This window comes from Carlito syrichta, unplaced genomic scaffold (assembly GCF_000164805.1).
Source record: "Carlito syrichta isolate Samal-C Ts95f unplaced genomic scaffold, Tarsius_syrichta-2.0.1 Scaffold303245, whole genome shotgun sequence".
NCBI classification, from domain to species: domain Eukaryota; kingdom Metazoa; phylum Chordata; class Mammalia; order Primates; family Tarsiidae; genus Carlito; species Carlito syrichta.
Window position 1 is genome coordinate 133,196 of NW_007247341.1, and position 26,121 is coordinate 159,316.

At 39.8% G+C, this 26,121-nt stretch overlaps 1 protein-coding gene across 1 annotated transcript in view; it reads right to left on the bottom strand.

The window, feature by feature from the left end:
* FANCC (Fanconi anemia complementation group C) overlaps positions 1-26,121 on the bottom strand; it is a 209,383-nt gene that overhangs the window by 128,155 nt on the left and 55,107 nt on the right. Inside the window, exons 2-4 of the mRNA XM_008058199.2 lie at positions 10,022-10,263; positions 7,037-7,121; positions 352-446 (exon numbers count right to left, since the gene is read on the bottom strand). Of these exons, the coding sequence (XP_008056390.2) occupies positions 352-446; positions 7,037-7,121; positions 10,022-10,258 (417 nt within the window). The 5' untranslated portion in view covers positions 10,259-10,263. The remainder of the gene's footprint in view (positions 1-351; positions 447-7,036; positions 7,122-10,021; positions 10,264-26,121) is intronic.

Here is a 26,121-nt window from a genome sequence, read left to right on the forward strand (position 1 = left end):
TGTATTTAAACCAGACTGGTAGGGACAAACATCCTTTTCTGAAGGACAGCAATTGCTAGAGGGAAATGGATTCTTTTAATCACCTGAAGGTAGCTTTTCAAAGCTACTCAACATTCAGTCTCATAGGCATAGAGGAATGCACCCTAAGGATCGACACTTTGGAATCCACAGTCAAGCAAAACTGAAATATCTTGAAAAACCTCACACTCAACAAAATAATGTGACAACAAAGCATATGTTCAAAAGAGTTTCTCAAACATCACAGAACTGAGCCAAAAAACTTTTTGTAAGCAGAAGCTTTAAATAATCAGTTTAATTCAAAGCAGTGACGAACAAGCTTTACTCTCTTACCTGTAACCAGGAGTTAAGTTTCAATTCTCCAGAATTCTGTGGTTCTTTGTTAATCAGACAACATAAGCACCATGTTAGAATTTTTTGGCTTTCATCTACAAAAAGAAAAACTAAAATGAGCTTTATTAAAGTAAAAAAAAAATATTAAAAAATGTTTAAACATTATATTTAGGAAAATCTCAAACCACTAAGTTCATAGACCAAGTATCTAGGAGCATGTATAAAACTTCACTTTGTGGGTTTTTCCTTCTTGTGGGTTAGGGATCACTTATGCTTAGCTCTTGTGTGGTCAGTTCTCTTTCTGTAACAGCAGCAATTTTTAAAGCCAAAGAGAACGATGGAAAGAACTAAAAGAACTGGGCTTTTCTCAAGATCAGTTTTTTATTTCACATTTCAGACCACTAGTAATTCTAAGCTTTCTAAGGCAACATAACTGCTGTAGACAGTCAGCAGCCAACATTTCTGATTTAACCTTTTAATTTTGTAATTTGCTAAAATATCCTCACTTGTTAAAAACAAATTTAACAAAAAAGACCATTACAAAATACATTTTTCCTAGTACCAAATGACTTGGAAAAAATAGAAGCCTCATGTCTGCTCCTAATTCTTTACTCTAAAATTTAAAACTTTACCAAGTATGTGATGAAAAGATCTGACATTTGGCGAGTACATCTACTCGATGAACCACTTTCTTTTTTCTCTTGTGGTGACTGAGTCTATTCCAGTTGGAGGTTTGATAACACAATTAAGTAACAAAAGAGGGCTAGAAACTGAAGATATCACTACCTGAGGTAGAGCAAAGCGACTCCAGACTTTACAAGGCCATGGAGGTGGGGCTAAGAAACCGGGTGCCTGGATCGGTCCTCCCTACCTTCTCATCTGCTGCAATCTAATAAACACAGCTTTTTTTTTTTTTTTTTTAAAAGAAAGCAGGATTTACTGAGAGGACAGAAAAGCTCCCACAGTGGGAGGGGACCCGAGGAGGCTGCCCAAAACACAGCATTTCTAAGGACTTCATTAACCCAGAAATAAGGACAACACAACCTATAAAATGCTATAATATGCTACCTCTGTAATTTCATCCACAAACCAAAGGATGCTAACAGTAATTTTTAAACCTGTTTTTTCCCTATGAATATCCATAAGCTTATGGTTTTCTAATAACTAATATCTGAACAAACTTTATCAGGGGTTATTTGAAGGACATTCTTTTTTTGTTTTTTTCCCTCGCTTTTATGAGCTCAAATAAAGCGTTATAAGGCTTTGGTTTGCCTGAGATCCGTTCATTTCCAGACTCGTATCATGTAACCTCCAAAGATTCTGGAGTTCCTTGGGTTTAACTGATGCCACTGATTAAGAATGGGACTGTTGAGCTTCCCATGGTTTAAGTATTGAAAGAAATTCTATCCAACTTCATGCAGTAAGTACAACAGATGCACCACCCAATGATATGTTTACACAGTAAGTTGTTAAAAAGAAGGCAACCTGACAGAGAGCATTTCCAAAAATCAGACACTCACCACCAAAAAAAAAAGGAAAGAAAATGTTGGTTTATGGAGTTTCAATCTAAAAGCATCCAAAAGATGGAAATTTTCCTCAAGTGTTGAGTGATTCTGCACTCTTAGTTCAGCAATCACTTTCTCTTCAAAAAAAAAAAAAGAGCCAGAGAAACTTCCACCCAACCTTTAGGAGCTGCCTTTCTTTGTCCAGAGTCAACATGTTACGATGAGCTGAAATGTACTGCTAATGAGCTTACAGCTTACTTTGCTTTGACGATTTACAGACACAAGCCATCACTTGTTACTCATGAGTGCCACCAGCACTCACTATAGGGGATGGCATCTGTCAGGCTCTTTCTTGGAGGCCCTGAGATTGGGCTGGAGCATCCCTTAGGGCATGTTAAGTGAGATGGGAAACTGCCTGGGATCTAATGCAGGACAGTCACTGTCAGCAGATCTTAATGCAACTTTGGATTCTAAAAATGAGTTGAAGGGACAGGAATATAGCAACGTACATTTGCCAACTAACATTTTTTGATATCTTGAACCGAAATTTTAAATGAAGGCTAAACTAATTCTTTAAACTTTAATTCTATAGTTTAAAAATGTAAAGCCAGAAAAATTTTTTTGAGACAATAAATATTTACCATTTTAAGCTGCTAGGTTTTCCGGGAAATTGTTACATGGAATAGGTAGAAAATAGTGAGGAAGAGAGGTTACAGTTGTTACCAACAGATCAAAATTTCAGGAGGTGAAGGCAGTATTTGTCTGTTTTGGGTTCTTTTGTTTTTGTTTTATTTTGATTTGTTTTTGAGTCAGAGTCTCACTCTGTTGCCCACACTGGAATGCAGTGGTTCAATCATGGCTCAACGCAGCTCCACCTCCTGAGCTCAGGCAATCCTCCTACCTCATCCTCTCCAATAGCTGGAACTACAGGCACAAGCCACCACATCTGGCTAATTATTTGATTTTTTTTTTTTTTTTTTTTGTAGAGACAAGGTCTGGCCATGTAGCTCAGGCTGGTCTCGAGCTCCTAGATTCAAGCTAAGTGCTGAGATTACAGACACAAGCACTGCACTTGGCCTGAAGGCAGTATTTAAATACTGATGGTATCACTGAAAAAAAAGGTGTTCCCTCCCCATTATTATCCATTTTGTCTCTTTTCCTTTGAGTGTCTTTTCATTTCCAAAGTATTCCTTCTTCCTTATTACCCTCATTTTTTATCCTGTTCTCAATTAATATTATGCATGACCTACTTTTTTATAATGAAAACTATTTTCTGTCACTAGTTTTTTCTTTTTTGCTGTCACAGCATTTAAAAACCAATTTTGATATTGCAAAACCATAAGAAAAGATCCAAGAATGGTGACACAGGCAGGGTTTGATTGCTCAAGGAGTTTTCTGCCTGTCAGTCACTGCTGTGAACCCAGAACCAGAGGCTTATCTCAAACAGGAAAGTGAAACTTAATGGGCAGTTCAAAAGGTAACATAAGCATGGAACAGCAAGGGATGGAGAATTTGTTTCTGGTTGTCAGAGAGGGCCGACATAATGCAGATAAGATGCTAAGAAAAGGTCACAGACAGATATGAATTCAAGGACATGGATAAATCAGGCTTGCCTCTCTCACTTTTACAAATAAGGAATATGAGACCCAGTGCATTTAGTCATTAACTGTCCTCCAAGAGTCAGCCCCAGCAGAGTCTCTCCCACAAAACCCTCCCTTCCCTCAGCAACCGTTCTGAACTATCATGCTACATCAGGCTGACCTGCTTAAGTCTCTTTTCTCTCTGACTAGAGGTTCTAATGGGCAGAAGTGGTGAGCCATGCTTTCCTAGGGCCCAACATACAAAAAACCACTTCTGGTGAGTGAATATATAGACACAAGTAAAGTTGCCAGGGCTGAACACTTGAACCACAAGACATGATCTAACAGGGACAGAACTTTACAACAAGGTGGACTTTAAAGTCACATAAGTGGGTACTGGCTCTTAAGAGTTTTGTATTCTTGGGAAAGCAACTTATTTACTCTAATCCATAATTATCTGCCCTGCGAGACTGTCATCAAGGACTCAATTAGATCCACTATGTAGTCCATAGAGAACAGTGTCGAGCACAAAGTGAGCAATGCCTCTCACTCTACAACACAGACCTTCCCACATTTTAACATTTCTGAATTGAGGTTATGTCTTTCACCTGTCATGTACATTTATTTACAGGGCATAGTATTTCTTTTCTTCTAGAAAGTGATTATAAAATCCATGAAGCATCTAACAATGGGTAGTGCTTTTAAGTGAAGGATATTCCATAATTTTTCCCCTCTTACTGCCATCATGATCCATCAAGAGTTGTAAAATCAGTTTGGGGTCATGAACACCACTTGTTAAATAGCACAGTGAGTTTAAATTGCACATAATAAGATTACAGAGTCCCCCCTTACCTGTGGGTGATAGGTTCTAAGACCCTCAGTGGATACCTAAACTCATGGATAGAGCCAAGCCCTATATATCCTCATATACACTATATTTTATAGTATACATACAGACTTATACTAAAGTTTAACTTACAAATTAGGCATAGTAAGAGAGTAACAATACCTAATAATAAAATAGAACAATTGTAACCATATACTTTACTAAAGGTTATGTAAATGTGGTCTCTCTCTCCCTCCCTCTCTCAAAATATTTGACTGTTCTGGACCTCAGTTAACTGTAACCACAAAAGCCAATGGGGCAATAGTGTATGCATACTTTCATGAAATGTTTTATCATGTGTGTACGCATGTGTACATGTCTATGTGTATACATGCATGTTATATGAACATATCCATGTGCATATGTATATATATGCATGCACATAAAATGCATTTCTGGTCACAGATGTTTGGGAATCACTGGCCAGCTATAATAAATAAACTCAGGACAGGTGCCCCTGATTGGCAACACAGTGCTGGCTCATGAGTTTTACCATTTTAGATAACAAACTTGAACACAGTGAGTGTGGGGAAGGAGGAGGGACAGATGAGGCAAGAATACCAGGAGCAAGGCTGAGTGTGTGGCACACCCACGTGTGTGTGCTCATGGAGCTAAACGCGGATGCAGCCCCTTGCTTGCCTAGTTCACGTCTCTTTTAGTGACTTGTGACAGGCGAGAAAAGGGAAACTGTACAATTCTTTAAAACAACCAAGAGGAATATTCATTTTCGTTTGGGTTCTAATGTTATTATACTATGTAACTAGTCTTTGACTTTTAAAAATCTAAAAAGAAAAATTACATTAGCTAGTACTATAGTCAATCCACGGTAACCTCAGCCACAGCCTTCATGTGCCTGCTCCACCCTGTGCTAGGTCCAGGATTGACAAAGAGAACCAAAAGGAGAGCTCCTGTTCCCAAGAGGCATTCGGTCTGCCCAGGCTGAATGGACAGCGGAATAAGTATAATAATAAGGGAGATGCTGGAAGCTATGGAGATACCTGGAGAAGCTCCTAAGCCTGCCCCAATAAAGCTTTCTCAAAGAAGGTTTATGAGGTCAAAGAGGAGAACAGAGGAAAGGGAATTAACCTCTAGCCTCACAATCATGTGGTGAGCTTGTGGAAGGTGAAGCAGGAAGTGAGACTGGACAGCAGGCAGGATGTCAGTGAAGAAATATCTCCCCCAAAGTGTCCCCAAATTCCTCTCAACCTTGTATAAAACCAAAATGTCACCCCTAAATAATATCAAAGCCATGGCAGGACTTAGACTCTAAAGAATGCCTTTACAATATGGGAAACAGAGCTGGGCTCAGTGGCTCAGACTGTAATCCCGCGCCTTTGGGAGGCTGAGGTGAGTGGATTGCCTGAGCCCGTGAGTTCGAGACCTGCCTGGGCAGGCGAGACCTCATCTCTACAATAAATCAAAAAATTAGCCAGGCGTGGTAGCATGTGCCTGTAATTCCGGCTACTCGGAAGGCTGAGGCGGAAGGATCGCTGGAGCCCAGCAGGCCGAGGCTGAGGTGGCCGGGAGTGGCCACTGCACTCGTCTAGGCAACAGAGTGAGACTCCAACTCAAAAAAAAAAAAAAAAACAGAAAAAAACAAGGGAAACAGTATGTGAATAAATATGAAATTGTGATACAAAAAAATTAACTCAGTATTATTAGTACTGCCATTTTACACTGAATTTAAAATGAAGTTCTGAAAGTGATCACAGATAAAAATAGATATTTAAATCACCCGGGAGCTTCTGTCCTCTAATAGTGGTTCCCAAACTTGTTGGCACCAGAGTCCAGTTTCAAGGAAGAGAATTTTTCCACGGACATGGTGGGGGATGGTTTTGGGATGATTAAAGCGCATAACATTTACTGTGCACTTTATTTCTTTTACTATACTATATTGTAATATATAAGAAAATAATTTATACAACTCACCATTTTTTAAAAAAGGCATGGATGGAAGTAGCAAATAAAACAATGGGCAGGCCATGTGCAGACTAAAATAAGTGTCAGATCTGACTTAAAGCTTGCCATCAGATGTAGTTGTACAAGTGAAGTACATCAACTCACTTACCACTCACTGATAGGGTTTCGATGTAAGTCTGCAAGCAACTAATTTATTATGGTCTATGTGTAGTTAAACCTTATTGCTAACGTTAATCTGCATTTGCAGCCGCTCCCCAGTGCTAGCAATACTGCCTCAGCTCCGCCACAGATCATCAGACATTCGATTCTCCTAAGGAGCATGCAACCTAGATCCCTCACGTGCACAGTTATAGTAGGGTCCTGCTCCTACAAGAATCTATGCCGCCACTGATCTGACAGAAGGCAGAGCTCAGGCAAAAATGCAAGCAGTGGGGAGAGACTGTAAATACAGAAGAAGCTTCTCTTGCTTGCTGGACACACCTCCTGCTGTGCAGTCCAGTTCCTAACAGACCACAGACTGCCCAAGCGTGTTGGAGACCCCTGCTCTAACACAAAGAGCTCTATTTTCCTACAGATCTGTACATGTGCGTGCATGCATGTGTGTTCATCTACACAAACATACACACACACAGAAGGACAACAATAAAGGAAGCAATCTTTGTAATGAAACAATGAATACATTTGATACGTCCAGGGAAAATAGGAGAAAGGTTTATAATTTAAGTCTCTATATTTTATTAAACAATGCAAAGATTAAAGTAGTCATTTTGAAAGGGCATGCTTTGGATTCCTACCATATGCTAAAATAAAAGGATTCCAGCAAGTCTTTGCCAACAGTTGACCAAGTGTGGGGAATCTTTCAACGACTGCATTCAAATCCTGTAAAAGAAAATTACATTTTGTCAGTAAAAAGGCATTATGCAACTCAGAAAGACTGAACTGACATTAAGGTTGAGAAAGCTCAAATGCTTCTTGTTTACAAAAAGTAGGCAAGAAAGGATTAAGGAAGATCTTTAGGTAAATAATTAGTAATTCAAATAAAGTTTAACAAACAACCAACTACCTTACTTCATCCTTAAACCAGATCAGCAAAACTAAGATGTATGACATAATTAGGTAAAATCAATTGTTACAAAATTAAATTTACTCATATTTAATAGTCAGGAAAGGCCACTTTATTTTAAAATAACAAAAACTGTATTAAAAAAGAAACACTAGATAAGTATATACTCCCATATCTTCATCCTGGTTTTTTATTCTAACATAAGAGAGATTCCTAACTCAGCTCCACTAAGACTATTTCAAAAAAGGTTTAAAAGGACAAGAACTCTGGAACTTGTAAAAAAGAAATAAAAGCAGCCAAAACATAAAGATATATATCTCTGTTTATTACTATTTTGATTACTATATGGTAAATGACATCATACTTGGTCTATAACAACCTAAACCCTGAGACCAAAAAAAGATCAACCAAATAGAAAACAGCTCAAGATTTTTTTAAAAACACACATGCTATTTTACAACTGGCCCTTTTCCCACTTCTTTATCTTTCATGAAAGTTCAAAAATAAAACCAAGCTGAGATAATGTGCAGGTAAGCTGAAATGATAAGCATTTCCTGCTGCTGCAGAAAAAACTTTCTCACATTTGTCTCTGCATCAAAGTTGGTCTAAGACTTTCTGGGACCACATTAAGGTTAAGTTACATAAGTCTCATTACAAACAACAATTTTAAAAATTAGCAATGGTTGTTCACACAGACTCTATCCTTCCTTCTAGTTTCTAAAGACATCAAAACTTATATTATCAACACAAATTACTTTTCAAATTTCATACTGCTTCTTTGATTAAGGGAAGAGAAGCATACAAGAATCGTTAGGTGACAGTTTTGCTTTTCATTGTGGAAAAACAAACAAACAAATAATATCTTCAAAATATAAAAACGTGTTAAGTCATAAAAATATCTATTACAATAAAAGAAATATTACATCAAAAAGAATATATATGGTTTTGAAAACAAATTACAATAGTGAAGACACTCAGAATCTTAATAGTTATGAGAAATATTATATTTGTAAGAAGAGATATTAATATGTATCATCTCTTAGGCGAGCCCATTTGAGAACAGGGTTGAGGAAAGGGTAAGCATTTAGCAAACTCTCCAAGACTTGAGAGACACAAAGGCCTTTATAAAAATCCCATTTAGAGCCGGGCTCGGTGGCTCAGCCTGTAATCCCGTGCCTTGGGAGGCTGAGGTGAGTGAATTGCCTGAGCTCGCGGGTTCGAGACCCGCCTGGGCAACTTTGCGAGACCTCATCTCTACAATAAATCAAGAAATTGGCCAGGCGTGGTAGCACACGCCTGTAATTCCAGCTACTTGGAAGGCTGAGGCGGAAGGATCGCCGGAGCCCAGCAGGTCGAGGCTGCGGTGGCCGGGAGCGGGCCACTGCACTCTAGTCTGTGCGACAGAATGAGACTCCAACTCAAAAAAAAAAAAAAAATCCCATTTATTACTTGATAACAAATATCAAAATTTTGTTTATTTAAAAACAACTTGTGGGCTGGACACAGTGGTTCATGCCTGTAATCCCATCATTTCAGGAGGTGGAGGCGAGAGAATTTCCTGGGCCAAAGGATTCAAGTCCAGCCTTGGCAACTTGGCGAGACCTAATTTTTATAATTAAAAAAAAAATTAGCCAGACCTGGTGGCATGTGCCTGTGGTTCCAGCCGCTTGGAAGGCTGACGCAGAAGGATCACCTGAGCCCAGAGGATCAAAGCTGCGGTGGCTGTGAGTGGTGGCTGTGAGCATGCCACTGCACTCCAGCCTGGGCGACAGAGTGAGACTCCAACTCAAAAAAAAAAAAAAAAAAAAAAAAAAACAACTTGTGGGCTGGACACAGTGGTTCATGCCTGTAATCCCATCATTTCAGGAGGTGGAGGCGAGAGAATTTCCTGGGCCAAAGGATTCAAGTCCAGCCTTGGCAACTTGGCGAGACCTAATTTTTATAATTAAAAAAAAAATTAGCCAGACCTGGTGGCATGTGCCGGTGGTTCCAGCCGCTTGGAAGGCTGACGCAGAAGGATCACCTGAGCCCAGAGGATCAAAGCTGCGGTGGCTGTGAGTGGTGGCTGTGAGCATGCCACTGCACTCTGGGCTGAGCAACAGGGTGAGACTCCGACTCAAAAAAATAAAAATAAAAAACCTAAACAAACCAAAAAAACAACTTGAGGCCAGGCACAGTGGCTCATGTCTGTGGGAATGCACTTTGGGAAACTCGGGCAGATTGCTCGAGACCAGCCTGGGCCACACAGCAAAACCTCCTCAAAAAAAATAAAATAAAAAACAAAAAGTAAATTAGCTGGGCATGATGGCATGCACCTGGAGTCCCAGTTACTCAGGATGCTGAGGTGGAAGGATCACCTGAGCCCCGGAGGCAGAGGCTGCCGTGAGCCATGTGATCATCATGATCATGCCACTGCACTCCAGCCTGGGTGACAGAGTAAGACCTCAACCCCCAAAAAATAAATAAAAATAATCTGTTTGGTCAGGAAATCCCATGTGACAATACAATTACCCAAGAAGAAAAGACTGACGTCATAATGAATCAGAGATTAGGAAACCAGCTCTTGTCTACATTATCTATGGGTGGTTTATCTTTCTCATGCATCAGCACGTTAGGTCAATACCACAAGTCCCTGACTCTGGATAGCATTCTGTCTCAGCGAAGTCCAGTAGAGTTCTTGATGTCACAAATAACCTCATTCTGGTCCACTACTTACCATTTCTTTCAAGGCTTCATACATCTTCCTCAGGAACTCCTGGAACTGAGGCAGGTGAAGACAGGTGTCCTGCTGGGCTTCCAAAGTGGAGGCCTGGTCCCACACAGAAAGCTTCTGCAACCAAAACTGATAATCAGAAGAAAGATGTACTGAATCTTGAGCCATCTCGGAAAATGGGAAAAGGCGATGTCGCTTCCCAGCAGCCCGCTGAGCACTGAAGAAAACGTAGACACTCATCAAATCTATAAGAAAGAGAGTAAATGAAGAATTTTTAAAAGGATCTTTTATCAGTGACTTCACGGCCCACTGAAGGGTGAAGGGGATTACAAGGGACTAAAATAGCATGGCTTGTATGCTGGAGTCATCTTTGAGTTATTTTAAAATGTGTCACCCAGCTGTAGCTCCAATTTTTACCATCTGAATATTTATCACGATAATATCATTAGGCTAGAAGTCATTAAACCTCCACAGGCACATGCTAATTATGCACAAAAAGCACAGCTGATAATACTTTATATCTTCTTTTTAAGATTGAGCTATTTTTAAATGTTCTGAAACGAAGTTCATTTGAGTATTTTAATGTAATGGGAAATCAAAAACATCCATGGGTGTTTAATAATAGTCTATGCCTAAGAAATGTTTTTGAAGTTCTTATGTTTTATATGCATTTCTGGCTTCTCATTTAGGTGTAAAAAAAAATCTCTATGCATTACTGTCTAATGAATTTTCTTCCCAGTTTCTCTTCGTTTCTTAGAAAAAAGTAAAATAACTAATTCCACATGCATCAATTTAAACAATCTGCTTAACTGAACTAAAGACTGCTTTATATGCTTGACCTCAATTCATTCATAAGAAACAGCTATATTTTAGTAAGAGAATCAAAAATTTTAATTATTGAGGAAGTTACGAGCCCTAAGAGAAAAAAGGTAAAACCTCCTAAGTGTGGCTTCCCAGCCCTGAAGTCCGTGCTAAAAAGAACAATGGAGTTGCACAGTGAGCCTCAGGTGGAGCTAGGTCAGGGTCTCCAGGTGCCCAGTGGGAAGCAGGAAGCAGGAATGGCAGGGGCAGAGGGAGGAGGGCTGCTTCTCAACAGGTGAAGGTCTTCGGAGACTCTCACATGCCTAGAGGCAGGGAGGATACTCAGCTATCTAATTTCAAAAGACTGCTCTGCCAGAGGTAAATAAAGTGAATTTAAATTCTCAGCAGCAATAATTAACAGATTTAAGAAATGCTCCCTATTAAATACCAGAAATATCAATAAAGGAGGTTCACATTACCAAACAGGAAAACAAGAAGAAATTTAAGAAGATTGCACAATTTAGCTGCAGTGCAAAAAATCTAGACTAGGAAGATGAAAGTTTTAAAATGTTATTTAAAAAGTTATTGTGTTTGCTTTGGCAGCACATATACTAAAAAAATTAAGTTTTGAGAAGGATCATGTCAAAATAGGGGAGAAGTTTAATAATAGAGGAAATATAGGCATACCTTCAAAATGGCACGTAGCCAAAAATCTAGGTATTGTTCCTAACCCCCCCTTCTCTCATTGTCCTCCTCAAACAAGGCCATCACCAGCATCCCTTAACTCTACCTCCAAAGTGAAAGCATGTGCTCTGAACTGACTGCACATACTTCCTTCCATCTCACTGATGCAACCTGGCCCAGCCCTAGTGTGTCGCCCTTGTCCTCTGCTAGGCCCACCTTGCACCTCTCTGAGTCACTCTACACAGTAGACAGAAACAACTTTGGTGAGTGTAAACCAGACAGCACACTCTCCTGCTTAAAACCCCTTTTCAACAGCTTCCTTGGAAAAAACCCAAACCCTGCAGAAAATGCCAGCTGCTTACTGGCATCTTGAAGGCACCCCCCTTGGAGCTCCCTTATCTCCTCTCTCCCTGGCTCACTGCAGTCAGTTCGGGTCTCTCATCTGGTTCATGCACACAGGACAGACACCTCCCCTGCTTTCAGACCTTCCTGCCAATTCCTTCACAGCTCTTGCCACTTTGACACTTACCCTGGGCATTTATTTGTTCACTTAGTAGCTGCTTCCTCCACTGGTGAGTAAATTTCCTGTCTTCCTAGAGTTTAGCAGATACTTGGCAAATACTCAATACATATAGAATGAAGGAATGAATAATTCACTAGTATTTTTCAAAGTACAGGTCCTAAGCTAAATGCCATAGCAAAATCCTTCTACAAATAAAACAATTTAATTTTAAAAGGTAACTCCCTCTCAAAAAAAAATATTTTTGCTATCTGTGTTATTAATTATTAATATCCCATTTTATAAATAGAATGATAATGTATACATGCATAAATTTACTATGCTCCTGGCAATACATTAAGTGCTTGTGTTATGCACACTAATGTAAACATCACAGTAACCCTATGAAGTAGGTACTATTATTATTTCCATTTTACAGAGGCACAGATTACATAACTGCCCAAAATAAGATTATGTAAAAACCCAAAGGAAGTAACTACTAGTAAATACTGAGCTATGACTGTGGAACTTGAATCCAGAATCTGGATTTAAAGACTGTACCCTTTAAGAAATAAACTGAAGTAACAAATTGATGAATTTCTTATATATTTCATATGGTACTAGATGCAGATCAATTTAGACATTTGGGAATAGTAAGTTGAAAAACATTTGGGTAAGAGATAAGAAACATTATTTTACTAAAACAAAATTGCAAACAACCTTTTGCTTAGCAGTGGAAATGCATCTGATTAAATCAAAACAGCTTTAAGGATCATGCAGCACAGTGGTTCTCCGTGTTCTGTTCCATGGTATATGTGTGTATGTTGGGAAATGGTGTATGTGTGTATGCCTTGGTTGTGAGGACAATAGTGGGGCTGTGCTGGCCATATTCAGTACCTGGGAGCTATGAATGCTAAATACATTGCAATGCATTGGGGCAGCAGCTCACAAAGAAAAATGATTTCCCCCAAAGAGCAATGACAAGCCTACCAAGAAACACGGATCTCAACTGAATAGTCTGGAACGGAAACTGGTTGGTTTTGTCTGTTCAGCATTTCCACTACTTTCTTTTGCTTACAACACCTCACTTCTCCTTTCCTCCATTCCTAAGATCTTGGTGGGTGTGTTAATCAAATCACCTTATGCCATCAGTCAAGGGGTGAGATGATCACTCATGTTGGGGAAATCAGACCCTGCTGGGAATGAGTCTTGAGTTAGGTTGACATAGGCTGGAACTACATCATTCAAGTCTCTCTCAATCTAAATGCCTGGAGCCATCCTAGTTCACGCCCTTAATAAGGTAGAGTGTTTCTCTCAACACTGTAAAGATTTCACTCCATTCTCTTCTTGCCTGGATGGTTTCTAAGAAATGTCTAAAGCAATTTTTATCTTTGCTCCTCTACAGGCAGGGGGCTTTTTCCCTCTGGCTTCTTTCAGGGTTTTCTTTATCTTTAACTTTCTGTAGTTTTCTTGATATTTATCCTGCTTAATGTTCTTTGAGCTTCCTGGATCTATGGTTGGACATTAATTTGGGAAATCCTCAGTCATTACCATTTTAAATATATTTTCTTCCTTTCTCTCTTTATTCTCCTTCTGGTATTCCCATTACATGTATGCTATACCTTCTGCAGTTGTCCCACAGCTCTCGGATACCATTCTGGTTTTTTCCATCTGTGTTCTCTTTGTTTTTCAGTTTTGAAGGTTTCTATTAACATGAAGTTCAGAGATTCTTTCCTCAGCTGTGACCTATCTACTAGGAAGACCATCAAAGACATTCTTAATTTCCATCATAGTGGCTTTTATCTCTAGCATTACTTTTTGGTTCTTAGGATTTCCATCTTTCTGCTTACATTGGCCATCATCCTTGCATGTCATATACTTATCCACTGGAGTCCCTAGCATATTAATCATAGTTGTTTAAAATCCCTGCCGTGTCTGGTTCTGATGCTTATTCTCTCTCTAAACTGTATTTCTACCTGGAAGTAGGCCTTGTAATTTTTTCTTGCAAGCGAGAAATAATAGACTAGGAAAGGAAACTGCTGTAAACAGGCCTTCTGTAATGTGATAGTAAGGTGTAGGGGGAAAGGAAGTATTCTAAAGTCCTATGATTAGGTCTCAATCTTTTACGAAGCTATACCTCTGGGCTGTGAAGTTCACAAAGGTTTCTCAGTTTTTTGGGTTTTTTTTTCCCATCCCTTAGGTGGGACAGGATGGCAAGAGTGTGCTGGAGTTGAGTATTGCTCTTCTCCGACATGGAAGGCTAAAGTTGGAGCCCTTCTCCTAAGCCAGTTAAGCCCTGATAAAACTTCAGTAGGTTAGGCTCTAGTTAACTAACTAGCTTCTCTTTGTTAAGAAGAACAGAGCACTCCAGCATAGTTCAAAATGGATCCTTTCCCTGTCTCCTTGCCAGAAGCACAAGGGGATTTTTCTTCAGTATTAACTGTGAAAACCTAGTTGAGCTCCTAGAGGTAAAACTCACAAAAGCATGAGGATTCTCTCTGCCTGGATCCTCCTAGAGTTTTTAGCCCTTAGACTCATCCACACTAAGCCTTCAACAATTAGCCAATTACAGTTTAGGTTTTCCCACCCCAGCACTAGTTTCCAAGGAAGTTTCTGCTCCAGTAAGTTATGATTCTCTGTGTCTGCCTGTCTCTCCAATTTGAGAGGTAACAGTTTGCCCTGTGATCACACTTCTCTTATAGATCTAAGAAAAGCTGTTGATTCTTCAGTTTTAGGGGGATTTTTTGTTTTTTGTTTTTTGAATTGGAGTCTCACTCTGTCACCCCGGCTGGAGTGCAGTAGCACACTCATGGCCACTCTAGAGTCGACCTGCTGGGCTCCGGCGATCCTTCCGCCTCAACCTTCCAAGTAGCCAGAACCACAGACGCGCACTACCACACACGGCTAATTTTTTATTTATTATAGAGATGAGGTCTTGCCAAGTTGCCCAGACTGGTCTCAAACCCACGGGCTCAGGCAATCCACTTGCCTCAGCCTCCCAAAGTCCTAGGATTACAGGCTGAGCCACAGAGTCCAGCCTTGTTTAGGTTTTTACCTGTTGTTAAGATGTAGTGGTGACTTCCAAGTTTCTTACATAAGGAACTAGAAACTGAAAGTTCTTCCAAGGTATGGCTTTTCAGCTCTTCGTTCTCTCAGCTACTCAGAAACCTACCAATAAATTATCTTGTTCTATTTTCCCTTAAATTAACCACTGTTGGTTTCTGTAGTTTTCAATTTGATATAGTCATAGCTACTAGATAGCAGACTACATGCAACAGAACTTTGAAGAAGGAAATTTAGTACTGGCAACTGAGCTAAGACAGGGAAAATGGCAGTAAAATGTCTGTTTCAATTTAGGGCATTGGAAACTAGCAGTCCAAGGAACAAGAGGGCAACACAGGTCAATGAGGTATCTCTTGCAATCAGGACCCCTGACTCATTATGCTCTTCTAGTAAAAATAGCCAAGTGAAAGCTACTAGAATCTACCCACCACCCTGACAATAAGCTACCTAAAGAAGCAATGCCACACATAAGGTGGTTTGCAGAGAACTCCACCTCCCCAAATGAGGGGCCAATGGATCAATGGTATTAGGTTATCAAAAGCATAATCAAATGGTGATTCTAACTCAGGCTGCACTTTCAGAAGTGGGTCCTTATTGGAGCACACTAGTACCACCTTAGGCACCTAGTATGCAATTATGAAGTTGGTAAATGCATTTCTCTAGTGAAATAAACTGAGGACATGAGAAGGCAATTGACTTTCACCTACCTCAGAGATATCAACTCAGGACACAGCAGACTGCACTGCACACATAACATCTACAAGGGTCTACTGAAGATTACCAGACTGATAGAATCTTAGGATTAGAAAGATACAGGTGTCTTGTATATATTCCACAGGTGAGATACAAACCCCTTGAACAAACAGGGTCTGTCACTTCAGGAAGTTTCTTTTTTTCTTTTTCTTTTTTTAGTTGGAGTCTCACTCTGTCACCCAGACTGGAGTGCAGTGGCCACTCTCGGCCACCACAGCCTCGACCTGCTGGGCTCCGGCGATCCTTCCACCTCAGCCTTCCAAGTAGCTGGAACTACAGGCGCGTGCTACCACGCCTGGCTAGTTTTTGATTTATTGTAGAGATGAGGTCTCGCCAAGCTGCCCAGGCGGGTCTCGAACCCGCAGGCTCAGGCAATCCACTCACCTCAGCCTCCCAAAGCACGGTATTACAGGCTGAGCCACCAAGCCCGGCGGTGGAAGTTTCTTGTGATTCCGAGCCCGGCGAGGAAGTTTCTTCACCGAGCCCGGCGAGGAAGTTTCTTGTGATTCCATGGTCTGTGCCAAGTTAGGGTAAAGCTCTTTAAAGGAAGGATACACAATAAGCTAGTATCAGTGTTTCTTCTAGTGAGGAGATCTGGTGGCTGGATGATAAGTGCAGGAAAACAACTTAGGTTTTACTGTATACCTTTTTGTACCTTTTCAACTTAATATCACGTATACTAATTACTTACTCAAAATTAACAATAATAAACAAAAACCAACGCGAATAACTGCTGTACTCTGCACCTACTAAGAGGCAAAATGCTTGGCTGATATCTTTAGGATTCTGAGGGGAGCACAAACTGCACAGGTTTTATTCCATTTATCTGCCACTACCCAATGGTACTGCAATAAAACTATGGGTAGGGCTGAGAGTAGAGGCTACTGCATAGCTGGTCATGCTGAAGCGCTCTGCCACTCAGCTACATGACCCAGCAGATCTTGTGCCATTTAGAGCATGTAAGAAGATCTGGATTCTGGGCAAAGTCTATGGCAGCCTCAGTGACTGCACTGATCTCCCAAGCCACAAAGCAGGGTGTGCCCAACAGCACTCTGTCATCTTGTGCAATCATGCCCACTCGGTCAAAATGTATAAGTGAGGTTTTTGGACATACCTACTTTTGCTTGCTGTGTCATACAATTTTTTTTTAATGTCCTTCTCTTTCATTTTCCCCACTCCTACTGCTGTGTATATAGAGTATATATTAGTAAACACATTTTCTATTTAGTCTATAATTTACAGAATATAACAGAGATGGGAAGAACTGACAGTATCCAGAACTCCTGAACTTGAAATAGATGCATGAACTGGGGATTACTTTGGATTATCTCCCTTTTTGAAGGAAGGGAGATAATCCAAAGTAATCCCTAAGTTATATAAGTTGGAAGGGTTTTAAAAATTCTATGTATGGAAAGCAGTAGTTCTGAATGTCCTGAGTAGCCAATAAGTGAAAGGTGACAGGTATCCGTAGGTTTTGCCCACACAGCACCCCTTTCCTGTTCTGTTGCTATACATACTCCCCACTTTTGCTCTGAAGAACTGTCCTTCTTTCTATAAGGTCTTGGTGAGACTCTGGATCAAGGTGTGCATCCTTAGAAACCAGGGCATGACAGAGGGTCTAACGGAAAAAACTAACAGGAAATAAGCTATATAGATAAAATGAAGTTGACGCCTATTTATCTGACAGCACTAAAAATAAAGCACACCTTCACCAAAGAGGGAGAATAGCTTATGATGGTCTCACTTAAACATAGGGTATGTGGTAGAAGTAAAATTTTGTTTGTGATTTTCTTTTGTTGTTGTTGGCAACTATGTTTAATGTATATTTTTAAACATATAAAAAAGCACATAAAACAGCCAAATGAACCCCTAGGCACCCATTAACCAGTTCAAACAAATATCTTCTCCCCCCCATTTTTAAAGCAAATCACAGACATTATATTGCTTTACCTAAAAGACTGTGATTTGCATCTCTTTTCCATAAGAAGTTTTAAAAAAGAAGAAACTTAACTACAGTATCTCTTTTACATACAACATAACCAACAATATCATCCAATAGCCCACTGATGTTCAAATTTCTTTAATATTTCACTTTATATTTGTTCATATCATTGGTTTTTCATATCAGGATCCAAATAAGAGCTACAAATTTGCAGGTGGTCAATATTATTTTGTCTTTAAAACTGTATCAATGATCCCCCTTTTATTTATTTATTTATTTTAGCCCTCTCATATATGCCCTGGAGAAATCAAGGCACTTGGCCTATAGTTCTTAAGAATTCTAAAATTATAGGAATCTCCCATACTTCTGCATTTGACAGATTGCATCCCTGTAGTGGCATTTAAAGTGTTTAGCTATCCCCTAAATCTTTGGCAAACTAATAGATCCACAGGCTTGATTAGATCCAGGTGCAATTATTTCACAAGAGTACTTTCACTCGTGGTGCTGTGTACTTTGAATCAAATCAGAAGGCACAAAACATTTCATTCTCTCATGTTTCATAATATTAAAACTGATCGGTGAATCCAGGTATTGTCAACCTAATCCGTCCTTATAAAGTTCACCATCATCCTCTTGCCTAATGGTTTTAGAATCCATTGATGATCAGTTTAAATCTATTTGGTGTTGAAAAACAGTGAGTTTTAGGAATTCATCCATTCTCCTGCTTTTATGCTGCTTCTGGATATACAGAAGGCTTCCATTTCGAATTAGCCAGATCAACCACCTTTTCCTTTGGAAAGCCAATGCACGCCTCTCCAATCCTGCAAACTGCCAAAAGTTCTGCTAGCTTTTCTGACTTTTAGTGGCACAGGCCCACTATCCAGACTTCAACATGGGAAGTCAAAACAAACATAAAAATATGCAAGAGTGGATAAGATCCACAGACACACAATAAAGCAGAAAACATATCCTTAATGCAATGAAAGGAAAAAAGGGCTAATCTAGAATTCTACACTCAGCTAAAACACTCTTCGAGACTAAAGGTAGAATAAAGCCTTTTTGACAACACTGAAACAAAGAATTTGCCACCAGTGAAACCATAAAGGATACCCTTTAGGCACGTGGAAGATCTTCCCAGATGAAAATATGAAGATGTAGGAAAAAAATTAAAACAACAAAAAAATGGATATGTGAGAAAATCTAAATTAATGCTTATTACATAAAATAAGAACAACTATATTTGGGGTTTTAAATATATATACAAATTGAAATATATAAAAACAATAGTATATTAGCCAAGAGAATGATAGAGTTAAGAATTCAGGGCTGGGCACAGTGGCTTATACTTGCAATCCCAGGACTTTGAGAGGCAGAGGAGAGAGGATTGCCTGAGCTCAGGGGTTCGAGACCAGCCTGGGCAACTTGGTGAGACCTTGTCTCCACAATCAATCAAAAAATTAGCCAGGCATGGTGGCATGCACCTGTAGTTCCAGCTCCTTGGAAGGTTGAAGAGCAAAAATTACCTGAGCCCAGCAGGTTGAGGCTGTGGTGAGGCTGCACTCCAGCCTCCAGCCTGGGAGACAGAGTGAGACTACAACTCAGGAAAAAGAGGAGAAGGGGAATTCTGAGGTCTGGCGTTGCCCAGGAAAAAGAGGGTGAAAGTGTAATATTAGACTCATAGTTCAAGAACTAAAATTTCTAGGATATCTATAAATAAACTACTACAAGGCAGTATATAATTTCCAAGTTATCAAAGCAGAAAAATTTATAAGAAAACAGTTATTTAATACCCCCCAAAGGGTAAGATAGGTGGGGAAAGGAAGTGTAGAATAAACAAGATAAATAAAAAGCAAACAGAAAGATTAAACTCAAATTCATGGGAGACTTAAATTCAAATATATCAGTAATTACACTATAAATGAATGGACAAAATCTCCAAGTAAAAAACAAAGATTATCAGTTTTGAATTAAAAAGAAAAACAGAACTATATGCCGTAACAAAAGAGACATCTAAAACATACAAGGACACAGAGAGGCTAAAAGAAGAAGAGGGAAAAAATTATCACTCAATCCAAACTAAAGGAATCAAGTAAATAAAGAGCATCAAACAGATTTTGGAGCAATAAAAGTTAGAAATAAAGATGGTCACTTCATAAGGATAAAAGGTTCAATTTACCAGGAAGATGTAGCAATTCTAAATTTTTATGTACTAATAATATGTAAATATAAAACTCAAAATGTAACACAAAATTGACACAAGTGACCACATGCAGTGGCTCAATACCAGCTCATACCGGCACTTTAGGAGGCTGAGACAGGAGGATTGGTTGAGGCCAGGAGTTCAAGACCAGCCTGGGCAACACACTGCAAAACCTCATCTCTATTAAAAATAATAATAATAATAATAATAACAGCCAGGTATGATGTCACATGCCTGTAGTTCCAGCCACTTGATAAACTGAGGCAGGAGTACTGCTTAAGTCCAGGAGTTCAAGGTCACAGTGAGCCATGATTGCACCATTGTACTCCTGCCTGGGCAACAGAGGGAGATCCTGTCTCTTAGGGGGGAAAAAATTTATACAATACAAGGGAGAAATAATAAACTCCAATCATACTGGGGAATTTTAACATATCTCTCTCAGTAAATGAAATATAAAAATCCACAAATTACAAACTTTCTCTCAAAAAAACTTCCAAGCATATTAAGTACTTATGGATACTAGCAGAATGTTCAAGGCAGCACTATTCAAAATAGACCCAAATTCAAAACAACCCACATGCCAATCAAGAGTTGACTGAATAGACTAGGTGCAGTAGCTCATGCTTGTAATCCCAGCACTTTGGGAGGCCAAGGAAAGAGGATTGCCTGAGCCCAGGGGTTTGAGACCAGCCTGGGCAATTTGGCAAGACTTCATCTCCAACTATAAATCAAAAAAATTAGTTGGGCATGGTGGTGTGTGCCTGTGCTTCCAGCTACTTGGAAGGCTGAGGTAGAAGAATTGCCTGAGCCCAGTAGGTCCAGGCTGCGGTGGCCATGAGTGTGCCACTGCACTCCAGCCTGGGCAAGAGAGTGAGACTCTAACTTTAAAAGAAGGGTTGAATGAATAAACAAATGCAGTATATTCCAACAATGGAATACTGTGCAGCAATGAAAATGTAGCAACGACAACTACAGACAAAGAAATGAATTGGCAAACACAACACATGCCTTATAATGTGGGGCTGACTCTTCAGATTATGGTCATTTTGACTTATTTCACAAATTTATTATTTTTTTAGACTGGGTAATCTATAAACCTATTAGACAATTAAGTGATAACTATACTTTTTTTTATTAATACCAAAGTACTTTATCTTATCCCAAATGTATAATGTAAATCCTTGACTTTCTTATTATTCTGCCTAGTGTCTATGCCTAAATTCATTTCATTATGAGCTTCTAGAGAAATATCATTTAATGCCTTTTAAGAAATAAAGGTGGATGTTAATAACATATTCTCTTAAAATTGAGAATTTTTAACAAGTATTTTGCACATATACTGTATATACTAACGTAGCAAAAAATCACACAACATGGAAACTTAGAAGAAAATAAACATTTTCCATTTCTTGAGTAATTTATCTTTTCGCATCTTTGCCTAGGCCCTAACAAAGCAAAACAAACCATGATTTCACCTTTTCCATATATGCAGACTGAAAATAACAGAAGTTGTGTGATTGTTCAGTATGTATGTCCAAGAGAAAATGAAGCCACCTTCAGAAATTCCTATGCAGATGGGACTGAAGGAAAGTCCTATGAGCAGAGAGAGCCAGATGCCGGAACAAAAGCGTGCAGGCAGTGAAGGATCCCTACATGCTTGTTCTTGTCCCTGTTTCCTGTGGGGTCAGAGGGGATCCCTCAGAAGCAGGAGGTGAGGAGAAGGGGAGGGATAATGTGGAAGGGGAGGCCAGCCATGAGGCCTAGCAAAAGGGATGGGTTCAAAATGATGTCATCTTAGGATCACCGCATTTGCCCTTCTCACATTGTATAAACTGCTCAAAAGTTATTTTTGTTGCTTGCTATGTGCTATGTTATGAATTCAAATCACCATGGAACAAAGACATACACACCATTGTCCTAGAGGGGCTCACAGTCTGAGTCACTGAGATAGCATGGGTTAGATTCAAAGAGTGACAAAAAGGAAATACCTTGGGGCTAAAGCTTCCTTATTTTGGTGAATTCTGTCATTTAGGAGAAGGACTATTCAAAAGCTTCATGGAAAATGTGCTTCCCAAGGAGTATGAAGTTCACTAAGCACAGCTCATTAGAGTGGAAGAAGGAAATAAAAATGGAAGAAGGAAATCAAACTGCTATGAAAATGTGAGCAGTGTCTGACGAAAGATAACAAAGGGGGAAAAACTGGATGATAGGCTGGAGCAAGGCTTCCTAATTCATTAAAAGCCACTTCCTCTCATTGAGAAATCAAGATGTATAAAAGCTTGGCAAGGGACAGCCCTAGGGTTTTTCAACTGTCTTTTAGAAAGCGAGTTCCATGTGAAACAAAGTCCCGATGAACACCCGAGCATTGAAGCTACGTGACTCTGAGAGTGACCTCGCAGGCCCAGGCAGGCTGAGCGAGACGCCCATTTGACCTCAGTGCTGGGACTTGGGAAAAGAAGAAGCATGAGGCGGCAAAGATTCCAGCCTCTTGTTTAACGTTATGTGACATCATTTCCCTTTCCTAACTAATGATTTTTTCAGGATGGAAAAAGCCTGTCTATAACACAACCTGAGAATTTTCAGGTCCTCCGTGAGCATCACTGTTGAAGGCCACTTTCATACCTGAAATGTTGTCCCATAGACGGACACTTTAGAACTCAGTCTTTTCTGGGTTTTCTGAAAAGGCTAAAAATAATTCCCACTCAGCTGATACGGTGAGGATCTCGTACCTTTAAAGTTATTTCAAAAGTTACAATTGCCCTATATATAAAGGAAAAATATTTTTGAAAGTCCTTTAGTCTTCATCATCATTGATTTATTTCATGGCGAATAGGAAGTAATCTATAAAGTCATGTATGCAAATAAGAGTAACCAGGGTTATACCTGAACAGTGTAAACAATTCAAAAATAGTTATTATAAATTAATCATGAGCACTGAAGTAATTACCATCTATTTTTTTTTTTGAGTTGGAGTCTCACTCTGTCGCCCAGACTGGAGTGCAGTGGCCACTCCCGGCCACCGCAGCCTCAACCTGCTGGGCTCCGGCGATCCTTCCCACTCAACCTTCCAAGTAGCTGGAACTACAGGTGCGCACTACCACACCCGGCTAATTTTTTGGTTTATTGTAGAGATGAGATCTTGCCAAGTTGCCCTGGCAGGTCTCGAACCCACAGGCTCAGGCAATCCACTCACCTCAGCCTCCCAAAGCGTGGGATTACAGGCTGAGCCACTGAGTCCGGAAATTGCAATCAAAACCACACTGAGATTCCACTTTACACCCATTAGAATTGCTATTATCAAAAATACAGAAAATAGCAAGCACTGATGAAGATGTGGAGAAATAAGGGCCCTTGTGCACTCTGGTGAGAATGTAAAATCAGCACAAGCAGCTGTGGAAAACAGTGTGGCAGACCCTGAAAAAATTAAACATAGAATCATGATATGATCGAGCGTTTCCACTTCTAGGTATACATCCAGAATAATTAAAAGCAAGGTCTCAAGGAGATATTTGTATACTCAAGTTCTTGGCAGGATTATTCATATTAACCAAAAAATGGGAACAACCCAAATGTCTACCAATGGAAAAATGAATACCCAAAGCATGATACATAAGTACAACGGATTATCATTCTCCCTTAAAAAAGGAATGTAATTCTGATTCATACATGTACAAATTTGAAAACATTATGCTAAATGAAATCACTCAGACACAAAAGGACAAATATTATATGATACCACGTCTGAGGTACCTAGAATAGTCAAATTCATAGAGTCAAATTGATTCATGAGAGTAAGTCGTTATGGAAAGTTACTGCTTAATAAGTATGGAGTCTCAGTTTGAGATGAAAGAAAAGTTCTGGAGATGGGTGGTGGCAATAGTTACCCAACAATATTAATGTAGCCTACGCCATTGGATCTACACTTAAAAATGGTTAAGATGGCTAAATTTTGTTATTTATATTTTACCACACCAAAAAAAAAAGACAGACGTGGGGTGGCTCCAGTTAGGGCTCCGCCAAGCAGAGGTAGAGCCTGGAGTCCAACCTGCCTCCCCGCTGTACCCTCCGCTTCAATGGCTCCTCCTCAGAGCAGTCGCTCACACTACTGGTTACCCACCTAACATCTCTAGGTCCTCCGCTTCTTCTTTGTTAAGACAATCAGTTTTGTGCAGGAATCCCAGGACCACATGTCTTAGGGGACACTGGGATCTCTCCCAATGTCAAGTGTGAATCTTGATTCCTACAGACCAGTGAATTTCAAATATTTTGTTCTCAGAACCCCTTTACACTCTCAAACATTACTAGGGACTCCAAAAAGCTTTTGTTTATGATTATACACATTAATATTAATATTATACACATCATTTTACTTTTGATTATACATGTTAATATTTACCACATGAGAAATTAAAAGTGGGAAGATTTTAAGACACAGGAATACACAGGCACACATTCCATCAGCTGTCAGAGCACAGCAGAGCACAGCATCATTAGGCATCATCAACCTCTCAACAACTCCACTGTACACTAGCAAGGGAGTGAGTGTGGGAAAGGCAAATAACGTGTCTGCATTATTATGAAAGCAGTTTTTGCCCTTGTGAACCTCCTGAAAGTGTCTCAGGGACACCGGGCCTCTAGTCACATTTTAGAAATGGCTGGAATAGCCCAGTCATAGCATTTACATCTGTCCTATCAACCGTAGGGATGGGCACGCTAAAGAACTCTAGACCAGCCAGGCTCGGTGGCTCAGCCTGTAATCCCAGCACTTTGGGAGGCCAAGGTGAGTGGACTGCCTGAGACCACGGGTTCGAGACCAGCCTGGGCAACTTGGTGAGACCTCGTCTCTACAACAAATCAAAAAATTAGCCAGGTGTGGAAGTAAACGCCTATAGTTCCAGCTACTTGGAAGGCTGAGGCAGAAGGATGGCCAGAGCCCAGCAGGTTGACACTGGGGTGACTGTGAGCATGCTACCCCTCCAGCCTGGGCACAGAGTAAGACTCTAACTCAAAAGGAAAAAAGAGAACTCTAGACCATGAGAACTGAACTGAACTTTGACTGAAGAATTTCTGAGAGTTGGTCTCAATTTTAAATAACTTCACTTTTCCCCACATCAGACACAGTAGTCTTCATATGACACCCAAAATAATAAAAGGGAACTAAGAGTAAGGAAGCCTGAAAGGACTGAACAACATGATGCAAATGACAGAGCAGAGAGGCGGTCCTGCGTCCTCACTAGCATCACTGAGGCAATGAAGGAGTCAACTGTGGATTACCCCTTTTTGCTCGTGCCACCATTCATTGATTTCCTGTTACTTGCAATCAAGCACACCCTAGCTGACACATTTCCTCAGACACATCTCCTAGTCTACTAAGCATATTTTGAAAACCACAGATGCACACAGTACCTGGCACACAGTAGGAGCTTGATAAATATGTACTGAACAAATGTATGAAAAACAAATAAGCAAACAAACCCACCACGGCTGCTGTAGAGAAGAAAGAAAGATAGGTGCAATTCAGACTGATTTTTATGTTGAGAGAAGCCCCTGTGGCTCCAAGATTGTCAACATTTAAAACAAAGCTCATTATAAACCAAAAAGAATAGGTGTATATGGTACTTGTTAGGGGGCCAAGAGTGGCTGAAAATGCTTTCCTCTGGTCTGAAACACCTCCAAGCTTGGAGACAAAAGTATACACATGCCAAATATGAACTGTAACCTTCTCAAAGTGCCACCCTAATAAATGGCATTATTTTTTCCCATTACCCCTGAGCATGAGTCAACTGAAGTTCCTTCTCTCATAAGCACAAACCAAGAGATTTATAAACAGAATGTTACAAAACACACTGTTTATAGAAAAAAAAGACAAATCAAATACCCAGCCTCCAATAAATGTCATCAACTAGAGATACAACGGCCTTGCCAGAAAGTATTTAAAACCCCTGAAAATGTAACCAAATATAAAATTAAGAAATTTATGTTCAACTGTGTTTAAGCTTGATTAACATTCTTTCTCTTCTTTGTTGAAAGTCTGATACCAATATTTCTAACTTACTGAACAGTAATATTTCTTTGCTTCATTTAAATAAAATTGGTCAATTTACCCCTGTGTTTATGGCTCTTTTTTTCAAAGTCACAATAAAATATTCTTATTCCCATGA